The sequence below is a fragment of the Schistocerca gregaria genome, chromosome 7 (genome assembly GCF_023897955.1).
Source record: "Schistocerca gregaria isolate iqSchGreg1 chromosome 7, iqSchGreg1.2, whole genome shotgun sequence".
Taxonomy (NCBI): Eukaryota; Metazoa; Arthropoda; class Insecta; order Orthoptera; family Acrididae; genus Schistocerca; species Schistocerca gregaria.
In genome coordinates this window covers 301,832,967-301,852,965 of record NC_064926.1, presented here as the reverse complement: position 1 = coordinate 301,852,965, position 19,999 = coordinate 301,832,967, and the positions used below count along the sequence as shown (strand labels likewise).

At 45.2% G+C, this 19,999-nt stretch overlaps 1 protein-coding gene across 1 annotated transcript in view; it reads right to left on the bottom strand.

Moving 5' to 3' along the window:
- Nucleotides 1–11,301: 11,301 nt before the first annotated feature.
- LOC126281438 (sorbitol dehydrogenase-like) overlaps nucleotides 11,302–19,999 on the bottom strand; it is a 100,326-nt gene continuing 91,628 nt past the window's right edge. The window contains exon 8 of the mRNA XM_049980409.1: nucleotides 11,302–11,712. Coding sequence (XP_049836366.1) covers nucleotides 11,553–11,712 — 160 coding nt within the window. The 3' untranslated portion in view covers nucleotides 11,302–11,552. The remainder of the gene's footprint in view (nucleotides 11,713–19,999) is intronic.

Here is a 19,999-nt window from a genome sequence, read left to right as displayed (position 1 = left end):
AGCAACAGCTACAAAAGTATCCTCTATAGGCTCGCGTGACGGACCAAACTGAAGAGCACGGCATATTTGTTGTTCCGTATATCCATTCTGTTTGAAAACAGTTTTCAAATGGTCAAGTTCTTCTTTCAAATGTTCCTCGTCAGAAATGGCATAAGCTCTTTTTACCAAAGTCCGCAAAACTCCACTACGTTGGTGTGGTGGATGACAGCTGGTCGCATGAAGATAACGGTCAGTATGAGTAGGCTTCCGATACACACTGTGTCCGAAAGTCCCATCGTCCTTTCTTTCAACCAAAACATCAAGAAATGGAAGTTTGCCATCACTTTCAATTTCCATGGTAAACTGAATGCTCGGATGTAGACAATTAAAGTGATCCAAAAAACGATTCAAGGCATCAATTCCATGCGGCCAAACCATAAAAATGTCATCAACATATCTGAAAAAACACTTAGGTTTAAGAAACGAAGTTTTGAGTGCCATGTCCTCAAAGTCTTCCATAAAAAGGTTAGCGACTATGGGGGAGAGGGGACTCCCCATAGCCACTCCGTCAGTTTGCTCAAAATATACATCATTAAAAAGGAAATACGTCGAAGTCAACACATGACGACATAACTTGGTGGTTTCTTCATCTAATTTCTCACTGATTAGTGACAGGGACTCTTCAAGAGGAACCCGAGTAAAAAGAGAAATAACATCAAAGCTGACAAGCAAGTCAGAAGGACCAGAGTATAATGATTTTAATCGTCGAATGAAGTCAGACGAATTAGATATGTGATGTTCACATTTTCCCACATATGGCCTGAGGACCGAAGCTAAATATTTGGCCAAATTATAGGTAGGGGCGCCCAAGTTGCTGACAATGGGACGCAGAGGAATACCACTCTTATGTATTTTGGGTAAACCATACAATCTCGGAGGAACCGCCGCACCAGGATGAAGTTTCTTGATGACATCACTAGGTAAAGAGCTCTTCTTTAAAAGTGAGAGAGTCTTTCGTTTTATACAATCCGTGGGATTGTGTCTGGAGGACGAAATGATCCGGCTGCAAACCCGTGAAGAATATCAGCAGTTATTACGCCGGGAAAGTCTACGAAATCACATCCAAAACCTCTACGGGGAGGAGATGGTGAGTCTTGTTAGAAAGTTGGATAATTTTCGCAAGAAGAAAGGGAAGTTACTGAGTGCACTTGTGTTTTTATTGAGATGTCGGGACGAGGGTATTATCCCTAAATTTGCCAGAATTAATCATTATATTGACACAAAAGCGGCCAACAAAATCAAGAAGCGGGCCAGTCGTGCATTGGTACGGGAACGTATTCGCTTTACGCGTCGACGATTGGATTTTATATCCAAAGATTTATTTTATTTGCATCTGGAAATATCTTCGAGACTGTCTGCCACATCGTGGGAATGGGTGGATAGCGCTTCATGGGCTTTTTCGGACTCGGTGCAGAAAATTGCTGCTGGTAAACAGTCATCTAAGTTCCAACGTCTCTCTGTTTCTCCTATTATGTCTGGTGACGACACCCGTCAACAGGTGGTTATTAATCTTACGACTCAGGAATTTGATGATGCTACATTATCTGTTTTGAAAAAAAGGGTTAAATTTCGCACCTACTCCCAAGAGGACTCCTATTACGGATTTTATTTGTGCTGTAGAACAAGCTGTGGCCCGCCTTCCTGAGGACAGGGCAGAAGAGATCAGGCAGGAGGTTGCCTATAAACTTCGTCGAACTCCACCTCCAAGGAATAATATTCCATCTTGTGAAAGGGCTGCTATTCGGTCTCTGAGAGAAAATCGGGATCTAATCATTCTTCCGGCTGATAAAGGCAATGCCACGGTTATTCTCGCACGTGAGGATTATGTTGCCAAAATGGATCTTTTGCTACAGGAATCGGCCTATCGGAAAATCAAAAATGATCCCACGGATTGTATAAAACGAAAGACTCTCTCACTTTTAAAGAAGAGCTCTTTACCTAGTGATGTCATCAAGAAACTTCATCCTGGTGCGGCGGTTCCTCCGAGATTGTATGGTTTACCCAAAATACATAAGAGTGGTATTCCTCTGCGTCCCATTGTCAGCAACTTGGGCGCCCCTACCTATAATTTGGCCAAATATTTAGCTTCGGTCCTCAGGCCATATGTGGGAAAATGTGAACATCACATATCTAATTCGTCTGACTTCATTCGACGATTAAAATCATTATACTCTGGTCCTTCTGACTTGCTTGTCAGCTTTGATGTTATTTCTCTTTTTACTCGGGTTCCTCTTGAAGAGTCCCTGTCACTAATCAGTGAGAAATTAGATGAAGAAACCACCAAGTTATGTCGTCATGTGTTGACTTCGACGTATTTCCTTTTTAATGATGTATATTTTGAGCAAACTGACGGAGTGGCTATGGGGAGTCCCCTCTCCCCCATAGTCGCTAACCTTTTTATGGAAGACTTTGAGGACATGGCACTCAAAACTTCGTTTCTTAAACCTAAGTGTTTTTTCAGATATGTTGATGACATTTTTATGGTTTGGCCGCATGGAATTGATGCCTTGAATCGTTTTTTGGATCACTTTAATTGTCTACATCCGAGCATTCAGTTTACCATGGAAATTGAAAGTGATGGCAAACTTCCATTTCTTGATGTTTTGGTTGAAAGAAAGGACGATGGGACTTTCGGACACAGTGTGTATCGGAAGCCTACTCATACTGACCGTTATCTTCATGCGACCAGCTGTCATCCACCACACCAACGTAGTGGAGTTTTGCGGACTTTGGTAAAAAGAGCTTATGCCATTTCTGACGAGGAACATTTGAAAGAAGAACTTGACCATTTGAAAACTGTTTTCAAACAGAATGGATATACGGAACAACAAATATGCCGTGCTCTTCAGTTTGGTCCGTCACGCGAGCCTATAGAGGATACTTTTGTAGCTGTTGCTTATTTACCCTTTGCGGGAAGTATATCATCTAAAATTTCAAGAATTCTAAGGAGATATGATATTAAAAGTGTTTTTACGCCGGTGGCCAAGACTAGAGCCCTTCTCGGCTCAGTTAAGGATAATTTGGGTTTGAGGAAACCCGGTGTATATGAAATCCCGTGTCACTGTGGAAAGAAGTACATTGGTCAGACTATTCGAACGATTAAGGACCGGTGTGTGGAACATCATCGGCACACTCGGTTGCTCCAGCCCGAGAAATCTGCAGTGGCGGAACATTGCCTTAACGAGGGACACAGAATGATGTACGACAGGACACAATTGATCTCTCCTGCTTCTCGCTATTGGGAATGTATTCTTAAAGAATCTATTGAAATCAGATTAGCAAGCAATATTATTAACAGGGATAGAGGTTTTCCTCTAAGCAAAATATGGAATCCGATGTTGTCGGACATTAAACAAAAACGTTCTTCTTTTCGATCTTTGGATCCTTCCTGATGCGATTTATCGTTTCCGCCGTCTTTCTCCACCGGCGCGCTGCGTGTCTTCCTACCGCCAGGAGGCGCTATCTTCTCGCGCACGCGCGGTGAACGGTTTGTGGTGTATAAAGGTTTCCGTCGTTGTGGCTGGAACTCAGTTTCCGGCGAGGCAGTGCACCAGCATTAACTCACCTGAGGATGGCGGCCAGCTGGTCCGCCGAAATATTGTGTCTGGAGGACGAAATGATCCGGCTGCAAACCCGTGAAGAATATCAGCAGTTATTACGCCGGGAAAGTCTACGAAATCACATCCCATGACGCTTGTTCACCCTCGCACTGTCAGACTGCGCTATTGGCGACAAAGCACTATTTCCGCATTTTGTTCGTGATTGTTCGTGGCGGACATCCCATGACGCTTGTTCGCCCTCGCACTGTCAGACTGCGCTATTGGCGACAAAGCACTATTTCCGCATTTTGTTCGTGATTGTTCGTGGCGGACATCCCATGACGCTTGTTCGCCCTCGCAGAGGGCGGCTATATCTCTGCCGGCAAACACTCTAAATAGTAACTACCGTAAATACCTGCGAGTAACCATAGGGAGCTACCTAAGCTGCAATGACCACATAAAACAAAAAAGGAAAAACAGTGCCAGACTGAGATTTAGTGGCAGAATGTTGAGGAAACGTAATTCATCCACGAAATAAACAGTTTACAGGACACCTGTTCCATCGATTCTTGAGCATGGCATTAATCAGCGAGGAACACTTACCATCTAGAATTAACAGAAGAGAAAAAGAAGTTTGAACACCATACCTCTTTCTTCTCAGGAAGTGATGACTGCTATGACAAGGTATCTCCTACTGATTTCATATTTCTAGATTTCCAGAAGGCTTTGGACACAGTTCCTCAAGAACAACTTCTAATCAAGTTAAGTGCCTGCGGACTACAGTCTCGGTTGTGAGACTGGATTCGTGATTTCCTGTCGGAAAGATCACAGTTCGCTGTAATTGGCGGGAAGTAATGGAGTAAAACAGAAGTGACATCCGACGTTCCCCCAGGAAGTGTTATAAGCGCTCTTCTGTTTCTACTCTACATAAAGGATTTAGGAGACAATCTGAGCAGCCATCTTAGACTGCCTGCAGATGATGTTGTCATTTACCGTCTTGTAAAGTCAAAAAATGTTCAAATGTGTGTGAAATCTTATGGGACTTGACTGCTAAGGTCATCAGTCCCTAAGCTTACACACTACTTAACCTAAATTATCCTAAGGATAAACACACACACCCATGCCCGAGGGAGGACTCCAACCTCCACCAGGACCAGCCGCACAGTCCATGACTGTAGCGCCCTAGACCGCTCGGCTACTCCAGTGCGTCTCTTGTAAAGTCATTAAATTATCAAAACCAATAGCAAAATAGTTTAGGCAAGATATCTGTCTGATGCGAAAAGTGACAATTGACAATAAATAACGAATAGTGTGCGGTGATCCACATGAGTAAAAAGTGGAATTCGTTAAATTTAGATTACGTAATACACTCCTGGAAATTTAAATAAGAACACCGTGAATTCATTGTCCCAGGAAGGGGAAACTTTATTGACACATTCCTGGGGTCAGATACATCACATGATCACACTGACAGAACCACAGGCACATAGACACAGGCAACAGAGCATGCACAATGTCGGCACTAGTACAGTGTATATCCACCTTTCGCAGCAATGCAGGCTGCTATTCCCCCATGGAGACGATCGTAGAGATGCTGGATGTAGTCCTGTGGAACGGCTTGCCATGCCATTTCCACCTGGCGCCTCAGTTGGACCAGCGTTCATGCTGGACGTGCAGGCCGCGTGAGACGACGCTTCATCCAGTCCCAAACATGCTCAATGGGGGACAAATCCGGAGATCTTGCTGGCCAGGGTAGTTGACTTACACCTTCTAGAGCACGTTGGGTGGCACGGGATACATGCGGACGTGCATTGTCCTGTTGGAACAGCAAGTTCCCTTGCCGGTCTAGGAATGGTAGAACGATGGTTCGATGACGGTTTGGATGTACCGTGCACTATTCAGTGTCCCCTCGACGATCACTAGAGGTGTACGGCCAGTGTAGGAGATCACTCCTCACACCATGATGCCGGGTGTTGGCCCTGTGTGCCTCGGTCGTATGCAGTCCTGATTGTGGCACTCACCTGCACGGCGCTAAACACGCATACGACCATCATTGGCACCAAGGCAGAAGCGACTCTCATCGCTGAAGACGACACGTCTCCATTCGTCCCTCCATTCACGGCTGTCGCGACACCACTGGAGGCGGGCTGCACGATGTTGGGGCGTGAGCAGAAGACGGCCTAACGGTGTGCGGGACCATAGCCCAGCTTCATGGAGACGGTTGCGAATGGTCCTCACCGATAACCCAGGAGCAACAGTGTCCCTAATTTGCTGGGAAGTGGCGGTGCGGTCCCCTACGGCACTGCGTAGGATCCTACGGTCTTGGCGTGCATCCGTGCGTCGCTGCGGTCCGGTCGCAGGTCGACGGGCACGTGCACCTTCCGCCGACCACTGGCGACAACATCGATGTACTGTGGAGACCTCACGCCCCACATGTTGCGCAATTCGCCGGTACGTCCACCCGGCCTCCCGCATACGCCCTCGCTCAAAGTCCGTCAACTGCATATACGGTTCACGTCCTCGCTGTCGCGGCATGCTACCAGTGTTAAAGACTGCGATGGAGCTCCGTATGCCACGGCAAACCGGCTGACACTGACGGCGGCGGTGCACAAATGCTACGCAGCTAGCGCCATTCGACGGCCAACACCGCGGTTCCTGGTGTGTCCGCTGTGCCGTGCGTGTGATCATTGCTTGTACAGCCCTCTCGCAGTGTCCGGAGCAAGTATGGTGGGTCTGACACACCGGTGTCAATGTGTTCTTTTTTCCATTTCCAGGAGTGTACATCACACAAGTCTAAAGGCTGTCAATTCAACTAAATACCTATGAATTACAATTGCGAACAACTAAAATGGAAGAATGACATAGATAACGTTGTGAGGAAGGCAAATTTAAGACTTGAAAAATGCACCAGGTCCACTAAAGAAACTAGCTACATTGTGCTTGTCCGTACTCGGCTAGACTACTGCTGTGCAGCACGGGCTCCTCACTCGATTGGACTGACAGAGCACATCGAAAAGGTTCAAAGAAAGACAACTCGTTTTGTCTTATCAAGAAATAGGGGAGATAATGTCACGGATACAGTACGCGAATTGGGGTGGCAATCATTAAAACAAAGGTGTGTTTCGTTGTGGCGAGATCTTCTCGCGTAATTTCAGGACCCAACGTTCTCCTTCAAACATGGCACCATCTACATAGCGAGCATGGGACGGTAGAGAAATAGTGTGAAAGTGGTTCGAAGAACCCTCCTCCAGGCACTAAAGTGTGAACTGCAGAGTTGTCATGTAGACGTAGAAGAGTGGCACGATTCGTCACGGGGTCGTTAAGTCGGCACGAGTGCCAGACGCTTCTAGAAATTCAGAGAGAAGAAGAGTCGGGATACATATTACTTCGCCCTCCTCCTCCCCCCCCCCCCCCCCCCCTTACACACACAAATATGTCTTGTGAAATTATCACGAGAGAATATTATTGCTGTCACCTACTGACAGGTACTTCATACCAGCGACCTCAGTTGTCATTAGACATCGTGAGAATGCATAATAGGGTGCTCCGCGGAACTCACGGACTTCAAACGTGGTCAGGTGATCGGGTGTCACTTGTGTCATATGTCTGTACGCGAGATTTCTACACGTCTGAACACCCGTAGGTCAACTGTTTCCGAAGTGATAGTGAAGTGGAAACGTGAAGGGACACGTACAGGCCGACCTCGTCTGTTGACTGACAGAGAACAGGGTCGTAATGTGTAATAGGCAGACATCTATCCAGACCATCACATAGTAATTCCAAACTGCATCAGTATCCATTGCAAGTACTATGACAGTTAGGCGGGAGGTGAGAAAACTTGGATTTTATGGTCGAACCACTGCTCATAAGTTAAACGACGCCTCACTTGGTGTAAGGAGCGTAAACACTGGACGATTTAACAATGGAAGAACGTTGTGTGAAGTGACAAATCACGGTACACAACGTGGAGATCTGATGGCTGGGTGTGGGTATGGCGAATGCCCGGTGAATGTCATCTGCCAGCGTGTGTAGTGCCAACAGTGAAATTCGGAGGCTGTGGTGTTATGGCGTGGTCGTGTTTTTCATGGAGGGGGCTTGCACCCCTTGTTGTTTTGCGTGGCACTATCACAGCACAGGCCTACATTGGTGTTTTTAGCTCTTTCTTGCTTCCTACTGTCGAAGGGCAATTCGGGGTGGCCATTGCATCTCTCAACACGATCGAGCACCTGTTCATAATGCACAGCCAGGGGCGGAGTGGTCACACGACAATAACATCACTGTAATGGTCTGGCCTGCACAGAGTCTTGACCTAAATCCTATAGAGCACCTTTAGGTGGTTTTGGAACGCCGACTTCGTGCCAGGCCTCACCGATTGACATCGATACCACTCCTCAGTGTAGCACTCCGTGAAGAATGGTCTGCCATTCCCCAAGAAACCTTCCAGCACCTGATTGAACGTATGCCTGCGAGAGTGGAAGCTGTCATAAAGGCCAACACCATATTGAATTCTAGCATTACCGATGAAGGGCACCACGAACGTGTAAGTCATTTTCAGCCAGGTGTCCGGATACTTTTGATCACATAGTGTATCGACCTCCTCTCGGCCAATTTCCGGCCGAGTACAATCCACCTATGACCGGATGACAAAGGACAGATGCCTACTCAGAAGATAGAGGAGCAGCTCTCGGCTACCCGGTTACAGATCATCGTCCAGAGATGACTTAGACGGAAAGTTGTTTAGTGAACTCTTAGAAGTGAACAGATAGTTGTTGTAAATTGCATTTGACATGTACTGTGAAGTTTACCTACTATTATTTGCACTTACCTTTCAGAGCTCTTTTTGAGTTACATTACATGCAGTGTTGCAGACTTCCTTATTCGACAACTCCCAAAGATAAGTAAACCTTCTTAATTCATTTGTGTGACTTTGTTACTAAGTTGTTGAAGTGTTGTAGAACCTTCGTTCTCCTATCCTGATTGTTTACCCTGGGGTATAGCTGTGTAATAGTTGGAGGGAGAAATCGTCATAGCAGTGTACTGCAACAGAAGTCGTTTCGCGATCTCACAACCTCGGCCCACCATAACAACAGTGGCAACTCGGCCTCTATGACAGTAGCGATGAGGGCTTTACAAAACTGGCCTGGATAGTTAACAAAAGAAATTGGATGTCACACGGAGCGTTATCAACAGCTATCCTTGCCAAATGCAGTTCATTAATAGAGAAGTAGCTTAAGGACGCTCAACGTCGAGATTATCAGCGTTTGTAAATAGAACATGAATATAGAAGTAACCTCCGCCACACACCGTAAGATGACCCCGCGGAGTATAAATGTAGATGTAGAGGACAAAGAATTGCTGAGCAGGAAAATTCGAGCATATACTCTGGTATTGCAAAATTAGATCACTAATGTCAGAGAAGAAAAAATTCTGTATACATATTGCTTAACGTCAAGAAAGTTTGGCAGCCGTGAAACAGATTCGTCAGTAGAGCATTTATAACTTACTAACCGAAAATTGGTTGACTCTCAAGTGTGAAAGCATTAAGAAAGTATTTTGTTCTAAATCCCATTATAACGGTCAAAATAAGATATATTTGTGATACATTATACAAACTTTTTTATGCTTTCTTTTAGTTTGTAAAAAGTGCAGAGTCCTTCAGACCTAGGTAGCCAAGAGCGACAGGCTTAAGAGGGACTTAGTAGCTGGTAGTTCTTCACGTGTATTTATTTGTTTGTCGATGGCAACTTGCACCAGAGCTGTAATTAAGTAACTAAGTTATGAATATGCGATTTAAAGTAGTCTCGCGAGAAGGAATTTGTACAAGAATCTGATCAAACATCATTGTTTTATTTGCGCATTTGCAGTTCTCGAACCATTCTGTTTTACTGACGACTGTATCAGACTTCCTGTGTTTGCTAGAGAAGAAAATACTTCAGTTAATTACTATTTCAAAAATTATTTTGTACTCTGGGCATCCGTAGCAGTTGAAGGGCAAAATGTTAAGAAGAATTCCGCTGACAGCTTATTGGTGCACAACCGGTTTTGCGGCCTAAAACCAAATCATCAGGTGCAACCTACGTGTTTAAGATCAGTATTAAAGGTCTCGACTTTGTGGAGTATTAAAATTAATAAAGGTAATAGATACAATGTTAAACGGTCATATATGTACCCATCGCTCCCAGTCAAGTTATATTATTCAGTGAATATTATCTACATTACATTGGCGAACGAAGGGTGGCAACCTCGTGATCCATTAATTTCGTTAAAATTACTAGTGGTTGGATCATGTAGTTAAGGGCCCTTGTTTATCGATTTGACTACATCTAAATGAAGAAAAAAAGCTTTTTATATTAAGAAGACGCTAAAGCATTTTAAAAGAAACTATAAAATAGCCACTAATAAAGTGAGTTGTCAGCGCACAATGCAAATTATTATGTGGAACGATATAAGGTGGTACTTTCTTACCTGTGTGACGGCAGGGTAATCATGTGCTGGGAATAATAGAAGCGACTAAGACGGACTAACACACTGGCAAAATGGAAACTATCTTGTGGACGGTGTGACGTCATGTAGTCATGACTAGGAGCGCTCTCCCAGAGTCAGTTTAATATAGAATTGTGTTACGTATTAACACTTGTTATATAAACAACGACAATTAGCTGGAATGTTATATTGCTTCAATTCTGATTATTCAAAGTGAACTGTGCATTTTCTTTTGACATCTAAAAAATTCTGTTTCCACAATACGCCTGTTTTTCCTTTTTTGTGAAGTATTTTTAACTTTTCTGAAGGACTTACTTGTGATGATGCAGATCGGGGGCTATTTAAGCTGCGGTGTTCTTAAAATCTGTTGCGAAACGACCATCCGTTTGCCTTACAAATAAAATTATTGCATACAACGCAGTACGCACTCAGCTCATTATATTCATTTACCACAGTTTTTTTCCTTACATTTGAGCTTTCTACCTAGATCGGAGGAAGTAAAATACGCTGGAACGATTTTTGTTAGGTCTCGTGCCTATTTTTTTGGATAGTGCACCTAAATATGGAACACTACTAAAATTAGAGCGTTGTTTTGTCTGATTGTCTGGTCTAAGCGTTAGAAGATCCGTCTCTGTGACTGTTGTGACCCTTATGAACGAGATTCGGAACCTTCTTTCACCCGTTGGCATGTTCTGACAAACTTTTTTGGTACTGTTTGCCCGTTATTGCTCTTTTCTTCTAGAATAATTTATTTTATCATTGCTGCTGTAAATTTAAACTTCTTGTATGATTAATATCTCTGCGTTTTGTGTGCTGTTTGATTTTACAGAGAAACTCAGCTGCTTGTCTCGATAGACAACTTCAAACGATTTTCGGAAGTGTTTATTTCAATCGCCAACTGTTCTTGCATCAAGTCGCTTTTTATTTATAACAAATACTTTATTTCATTGGAAATTAGCTAATCTGAATCCGTTGATATTATCATGAAACACCACAAAAAAATACGTTGCAAGCTTCCGTTTGTCAGTATGTCATGAACCATACAGGAGCATGAGATAATCAGAGTGCAATGGCGTTACATATTTCTGTCAAATGGCGTATCATCGTACATTCACAGACCCAGTCTTCTGTGTCCAGTACATGCGCCTGTCTAATCTGGATACAGAACCTGGTATCTGCTACCGTAGAACATTACATCATTTAATGGGACATTAAGGCTAGCTCAGCCTTGAAAAGCCTCTTGGATTCCGTGGCGTTTGTTCAATTATATGTTAGCCCGGATTGGGGAAGTAACACTGCAAATTATAAGTAATGAGAAAACATCTTTAACATTACGACACGATATTCATGGAATCAAATACTATAATCACAAATGACGATGCACTACATGTCGAATTCTTAAGATTAGTTACTCATAATGTTTCATGTCCATAACTAATACTACGTTTTCCTTAAAATTAGATTGTAGACTTTGAATGCTGAGATTTTGCTCTAATCTTTGTTGCAATGGATCATGATTTTGATAGGGTTTCCTTCCCCAGAAACGGCAGTCGAGAAGGCTTTCAAGGTGTCCTTCATGCTGAAGTTGTGTGTAATCAGACCTTTGACATTTGTTTTCCCCGATGCGACAAGCTCTAAGGCCATGGGATATCTGCAAAACACAAAAAATATATGTAAGTAGTGGAAGAATTTAAGAACTGTATCGCAGAAATATATTTTTGCTCAGACAACATTACATGCATTGATCTAGCGCACACAAAAATGCTGTTGCCATTTCGCATTAATCTATAATAAATTCGATGATAATGCGCCTTTTGGGCATCCCATTAATTAGTAAATGGCATCTCTGTCAGTAGTTACCATTCTAAAAATACATATAATTGATCAAAACTGGTTAAAATATCTTATAAAACCGATATACATCAGGGTGTAGTCTGTCGTCCGCACTTTTTTTAGTATACGTTTATATTAAACATTTGTTCGTTCTCTGACGACAAGTTAACTGTGTATAATAACGAAAATGAATGAGATTTTCACTCTGCAGCGGAGGGTGCGCTGATATGAAACTCCTTGGCAGATTAAAACTGTGTGCCGGACCGAGACTCGAACTCGAGACCTTTGTCTTTCGCGGGCAAGTGCTCTACCAACTTTTTTTTTATCTTTTTTTTGTTTTTTTTCTTTTTTTTCTTTTTTTAAGGAAAAACTACAAAAAAAAATGTCTATTTGCCACCGCCACTTGTATTCTAACAAAAAAATAAAATTAAATGCACCTCTTCAGGCGTTGGCACCTATCTACACCTATTCCAAAACAACTAACCTATTACTGCAAAGGTGTAGGAAAGGAAGAAAGTAGGGGGGAAGAAACATAGAGAGTAGCGATAAAAAAAAAATGAAATTTGTTGTGAACAGGAACTTTTTTTTTAGTTTATTGTATTGCATTTTTGTTTTCTTTATTTTTCTTTGTTGTTTTTTTTTGTATGTATGTTTTTATTTATTCATTTTTTTTTTGTATTATGGCAGTCGTTGCACCAGAATTCTAGGAGTCGCTTGCGCCGTCTAATTGGCGGAACATCCAAACGTGTCTTCTCGAAATTTTAGTGGGGATTCCGTGTGTAGTACGTTCAGAACATCATATCGGCAAAAAAAAACATCAGCATCTCATGGCTTGGACGTTCCAGCTGGAAGGCGGGTCATGAAAGGCGCTCCGTAGAAAATTGGAAAAGAACTGCTTGTATCTGGGGTTGCGAACAAGTGCACAATGTCGATCGTTAAGGTACGTCCAATAACCTAGTTCTGATTTCTCATCGGGCCCAAAAAGGTAGCGGACTGTATGACCGCGTATCCAATTCACGGCATTAGTTTTTGTTGTGGGGTAATGAATCACATCCGGGAATAGAAGCGTCAGGAAAATAATCTGAGCAGGCGGCTGTCGGGTGAGGAAAGCCAGGATACGCTGCGCGAGCCTCCAGACGTCAGCAGACGGACCACATGAGAACCGATGAGCGTCCGTGTCCTCTACACCACAGTGAACACAGAGTGGTGTGTCAGCAAGGCGGATGCGGTGCAAACGAGACTGGTTGACCTGTTTGCCATTGACGGTGATATACCAGGTGGACTGAACGCTGGTGTCGAGGTAACCAGCATGCACTGCTTTCCACACACGGCGCCATATGATCTGGGGAAACTTGTGTTCAATGGGGTTGGGGGTTTGACACATTTGTAAGGTGTCGTATACAGTCTTTGTCTGGAGTATACGGAGAAGGGGTAAGGAGTGCAGAATGTAACTGATTTCAAAGAAGAAGTACCGAAAGTGATAAAAGGGGGGTGGAATGTCGGATAAAATGACCGGGGCTGACATGGAGACTGGTGCGTATTCACGCAAAAGCAGTCCGGTCAGGCTCGTCGGGCAGCGACGCCAGACTTTCAGTTGGGAGCTAACAAAAAGTGCGGTAACTCTGTCTGGCACATGGAATAAGCCCACTCCACCACGCTCCCGCGGGAGGGCAAGGGAGGAATATTGAACTTTAAATAACATCCCGGCACAGACAAAGGATCCCATCGCCATCAACATACGACGTGCGAGGGTAATCGGAACCGGGAACACTTGTGCCACATGGGGGATGCGTGAGGCGTGATAAACATTCACGTATTGCGCGCGCTGTATAATGTCGAGGGATCGAAGCCGGTGGTCCACAAGGCCAGCCCTGATCGTTTGTAGGAGACGTCGACCGTTGGTTGCCGCTGAGCGACGGAGGTCATTCATAAAATCAATGCCCAAACAGCGGACGCTGGTGGCCACACTTAGAGGAGCGACAGATCTTTCTGGTAGACCCTCACCAATGAGCAGAACCTTCGATTTGGAAATGTTAAGAGAACTGCCCGATGCCTCCCCATAAGTCGTCACCCAAGTCAGAGCAGCGCGAACATCGTCTTCATTGCGGAGGTAGAGGACTAGATCGTCAGCATAGGCTGTACAACAGAAGCGGTGCCCATGCAATGTCAGGCCCACCAGGCGTTGGCGAAGCCCCTGTAGGAGGGGCTCTAATGCCAAAGCATACAGTATCGTGGAAAGTGGGCATCCCTGTCGGACAGAGCGCTCGATCGCTAGAGGCGCGGTGAGGCGACCATTACAGAGTATTCTTGAAGTTGCGCCGCTCAAGAGCCGCATTACCACGGTGATTGTACGAACCGGAAAACCCATGTGTTGGAGGACCGATTTCAGAAAAGTATGGTCGACACGGTCGAAAGCTTGACGGAAGTCAAGCGATGCCAATGCGCCAGGTAAATGTCGCGAGCGCGCGAGCGCAATCATGTCCCTATAACGGCAAAGGGCCGTATGGATGTTGTTGTCACCGCCCAACGAAGTCTGATCAAGGGAGGTGACGGATCTTGCTGCCTTCTTGAGGCGTGAGGCCAACAAACGGGTGAAAATTTTCATGTCACTGTTGAGTAGAGTGATGGGCCGGTAATCACAGATCCGTGATCGCCCATGTGGCTTAGGGACCAGGATGATGACCCCATCAAGGAAGGTGGCTGGGATCATCGTTGTGGGTGACATCAATTCACGACAGATGGACGTCCAAGCAGGTAACAAAAGGTAGCTAAAATACTTGTAAAAGTCGAGGGGGAGGCCGTCAGGTCCAGGGGACTTGTTGGCAGCCCCCACCTTGATTGCATCTAGGACTTCATCAGAGGTCACTTGTTCCTGAAGTTCTTGAGCCACATCCTCTGGCATGGTGTTGACAGTCATTGCTGCCACCTCCTCAATTAAGGTCGGGGGATGAGGGACGGCAGCGAACAGTTGACGGAAATGAGAATAGAAAGCGTGACCAATGTCGCATTGCGTAGTGTGTCGTCGTCCTTCCGCATCTGTGAGATCGTGGATGAGGGTTCGACGACGACGTCGGCGTTCCCTGAGAAGGTGGTACATCGATGGCGTTTCATGAGGCATATGGTTACGGGTGCAGGATCTGACAAGAGTCCCTTCTAAGCGCCGTCGCGTGAGGGAAGTGATCTGCGCTTTAGCACGATGCACCATCATCTGACGATCAGGAGAGAAGGCCATCGAAGTGCAGTCACGAAGGACTGCATAATAAAAGTCCATGGTGCTCGCTTGCCAGGCTTTGAAGTCTTTGCCATATCCTATCAGCGCCCTGCGCAGAGCTGGTTTCGCGCATGATACCCACCACGATAAGGTGGATGCGTAGGCGGGGCGACGACGATGACAGAGGGCCCACGCATCCTCAACGATTCGTCGGCAGTCAGGGACAGTCAGGTGGGAAACGTTGAATTTCCACAAGCCGCGGCTGTGCCACACTTGTTGGCGGGCGAGGACGACATCGCAGATGTAGGCGTCATGGTCAGAGAAAGCCAGAGGCCATACTTCGGCATGTCGAGTGTCGGCAGCAAGGGAACGTGTGAGGTATATACGATCGAGACGACTAGATGAATGCGCCGTATAATATGTGAAACCTGCACGGGTGCCATGCACCTTTGTCCATGTGTCAACAAGCTGGAGTCTGTCGATGATGACGGAGAGGGCCGCACAAGGGGAATGATGCGGTAATTGATCTTCAGGCCTTTGCGTGGAGTTGAAATCGCCACCGAGGACCATATCATCTAGGGGACCCTCAAACAGCGGCGTTACCTCGTCAGCAAAGAAAGTGTGTCGATCACGACGTCGACTGGAGCCGGACGGCGCATATACATTGAGGATACGGACGCCGAACAGCGTGAGAGCCATACCCCTAGCATTAGCAAGGTACACTACATCTTCAGCAGGGAGTCCAGAACGGAGGAGGATGGCAACTCCACTACCGTTGTCAGAAGCATGGGAGATGTGTGCCACGTAGCCAGTGGGGGCATGGAAATCGGCGACAAACACTTCTTGGAGGAGGGCAATGTCGACATCAGCAGCATAAATGGTCTCACGGAACATTGCCAGTTTATGGGGGGCCCGAATGGTGGCCAGATTCATCGTCGCTATGCGGTAATGTTGGGGGCGTGCTCCCACCATTGGCACAGATGTTCCGGCAGAGATGTCTGGCTGGCGTGTAACATCTGACGTAGTCACCGTTGTCGTAATCACTGGCTGGAAGGTGGGTCAGGCACCTCCATGGGGCACTGCCTGATGGGAGGACCACCATCTCGAACTGCTCCTTCGTCGATATCATCAGCCCAGGAGACTGGAACAGACGGTGAGCGACTGTCACACTCCTCGAGGGCGAGTTGTAGCGACGCTGCTGTAGTGGGGTCCAGGGAGGCACCCTCCTTGGAATCCGTCATATTCGTGTGAGAACGTTCTTCAGATGGGACATCAGGAGCAGCCTCTCCTGTCGTCAGAACGCTCGAAGGGAGATCACTGTCGTGTATCAGCTCCACTGCCTGTGATGCCACATGAAGAAGTGTGTCGTCAGATGGCGTTTGACTCCTCTTCTTCCGTTTTCTGGGCGACCGTTGCTTTCGGAGGTGCTGTTCTGAATCAGAATGTGGATGTTCGATGTCCGAGGTCGCGCCAGTCTGAAGAAAGGCAGAGGTAGGCACCGCATTCGCGTCGATGTCCATCGAGCTCTGGAGAGTTGGTGGTGTCGTAGCCGTCAGAGGAGATGGTGCCGGTGAGGCCATGGCAGCACCGTCATTTCCAGTGGGGAGTGCCGGGTGGAGAAGAGGTGCTTCCTGAAGTGACGCATCGGGGCTGCGTACGGCTGTGGCGTAGCTATCTGGTAAAGAAGCGGCCGTCACTTTGGGAGCTGAGTCACTGGTCGGGACCTGGAGCAAACGTCGGCGGAGACATTCTGACCGAACATGGCCCTCCTGTCCGCAACCGGCACACGTCCGCGGCTGGCCATCATACATAACGATGGCTCGCACGCCACCTATCAGCAGATAGGATGGTACATGTTTGGAGAGTTCGATTTTGATTTGGCGGACACCATTCAACACGTTGTATGTCGTGAATGTCTGCCATTTCTCCGCGATGTGCCCCACAACATTGCCATAGGGTCGGAAAGCTTCGACGACCACATCTTGCGGCACTTCGAAAGGGAGCTCAAAAACCCGGATTGTTCGAAGTCCGAAACCAGCGTGATCGACCGTCACCTCTCCAATATGCCCGTCAGAATGTTTGAACTTGAGTCCGCGTGCGTGTTGTCGAACTACGTTAGCACACGCTTCCTCCGTCGTCATCTTAATATAGACGATGCTGCTAGTGATAGAGAAATGAATACCTATCACTTCCTGAGGGTCCAGACGTAGCTCTTCGCGAATGAATTGCTCAATTTCAAAAGCGCGTGGTCTAGCATGTTCGGCTTGGAATGTTACTTTAACTGTCGCTCGGCGGTAACAGTGCGCCATGAGGTGCAATAGAAATGGACGCTACACAACACGAAATACCGCGACGCGGAAGTAAACAAACTACGGTGCGCTGTCCGGCGCGGGGAGCCGGTCCGCACGCGACCACGGCCGAAAGCCGACTGCTATTGAGCTACCGAAGCACGACTCACGGCCGGTACTCACAGCAAAGGTCCCGAGTTTGAGTATCGATCGGGCAGACAGTTTTAATCTGCCAGGAAGTTTTAATGACAATGAACTGCAAACCGCTGTCCACAAGCTGAACTTACTGTGATACGTGAGTCTACAAGAAAATTGGAGACATTACTGATAACTGATATTACAAGGGTATTCAAAATGCTCTTGACACTTTCAAGTAATTTCAAAAAATATTTGCAATGAGGCAAAGTATCATATGATTATATGCATGGTAACAACTCAAGGAATTTTTTTGTTACAGCAATAAGGCTGCTAGGCCAACGGAGAAGGCCTTTTGAGTGATCAAATTGTGCACGAGTGAGTCCGCAACCGCTTAACGATGCAATTTTTCTCGCCGTGTGTAATGACTTGGAGCAGCTGAATCCGATACGGTTTCATTCGCAGCCTTTTTCTCAGCACTCTCCAAAACAGTCGACTTTCGAATTCCTGGGTCGCGACTGCCACAAATTACTGACGTTTGTAGACTACTGGGGAATGTTTTCTTCATTCGTTCAGACAGTTACATCGTGCTGACTGCAGCCTCCTGCTTTTGTCTTTACAAAGACTTCTGCTCTCTTAAAGTGCTGTTCCCACTGCTACTGATAGGATATTAATGATAAACTTAAAAGCTAGCCCACTTGACTTAACAGTAATCTAAGCGTATTTACGAACGACAATAACATCTATGAAGGAACAAAAAACATTTATGACGCCATTGAAAAATTAATGAAAATTATAAACAGAATACATAAACATAAAAGAAAATGTTATTCTCGTGGGAGACTGTAATGCATCGATAGATATACAAGAGAACCACAATTGCACTAGTACGTTCGCACTGGGAATAATGAGTTCGCCGGCCTGTGTGGACGTGCGTTCTAGGCGCTTCAGTCTGGAAACGCGTGACCGCTCCGGTCGCAGGTTCGAATCTTGCCTCGGGCATGGATGTGTGTGATGTCCTTAGGTTAGTTAGGTTTAAGTTGTTCTAAGTTCTAGGGGACTGATGACCACAGATGTTAAGTCCCATAGTGCTTAGAGCCGTTTGAGCCATTAATGAGTTCAGGAGGTGAGAAATTATTAGACTTTTGTTAATAACATCCGATGGTTGTAACAAACACATGTTATGAAGCGCCAAAGAAAAGCCACTACGTGTGGAAGACACCTGGCGATAGCGGGAAATATATGACTGATTATATAACAGTAAAGCAGAGGTAAAGGAATAAAGTGACATGCAGTCACAGTTATCATGGTGCTAATGTAGATTGTGACCATACACTTGTTTCAGCAAAGTGCAGTATCCGATTTAAGAAGCATCGGCTGAAATATCCAAAGGAATGGGCAGTGTATAAATGGAAGACTGTAGAGGCTGTGCAGGAATTGAAGCATGTAACAATTGAAACCCACAGCAAGAAGGCAGTTGGGATATTATCAAGTCGAATATAACAAGTGTATCGACAGATGTATTAGGAATAAGGAAGTTACATGATCCAAGAAATATTTACAACTCAACTGACAAAAGGAACAGCCTAAAAGAAGATAGGCCATGATCAGTATAATGCAGTGAAAAACAAGATAACATCAATGTGCTCTTTAAAGGAAGAAAAGTGGCTGTGAAAAATTAACAAAGAAATAGATGATTTTAAAGGTGTAAAACAGGATAAAGCTTGCTCAAAGATTAAATTATTGCAACAAAGGCAGAGCACCAAGAACCACACAGTGAGAGATTAAAACGGGAAGCTGATATTTGACATAGAAGATGTAAGTGGCAAACGGAAAGAATATGTCGAAGATCTGTACAGTATTTCTGAAACTGGACGTTTACATGAGTCTACTTGAAGATGAAAAATTAACTCATGAAAACAATAAGAGACCATAGATAAGAAAGAAGAGCTCTTCCTTGCACCAAACAGATTAAAATCAAATAAAACAATGTGTATAGATGACATCCCATCAGAGCTCTTACAGAATAGTTGTGATCACGTCCAAAGTAAGTTATTTAATATGGTATCTAAATGTTATGAAGAGGGTACAATAACAACCGACTTAAAAAAAAAGAAGAGCTATTAGCTAAGGACAAATGCAAAGGACTGCACTTCTGTCACATGCATAAAAAGATTGCTGTCAATAGTGAAAGAGAGGACGAAAAAGAAAATATATTCGAACGTAGCCGGTTATCAATGTGGCTTCAGATCAGGGAAAGGAACAGTAATAGCAATATTAGCATTACACCAGATTTTGTAAGAAGATTAGAATTACAGAAATAAACAGCGTTTTTGAGCCAGAAGAACTATCAGATATGGATGACTGGAAGTTGTTATTATTTAAAGCAATTCGCAAAGTAAGGCTTCGCTGGAAGGACAAGCTATTAATTTTGAGTACATACAAATGTTAATTGCGTGTGAATGGTTGGA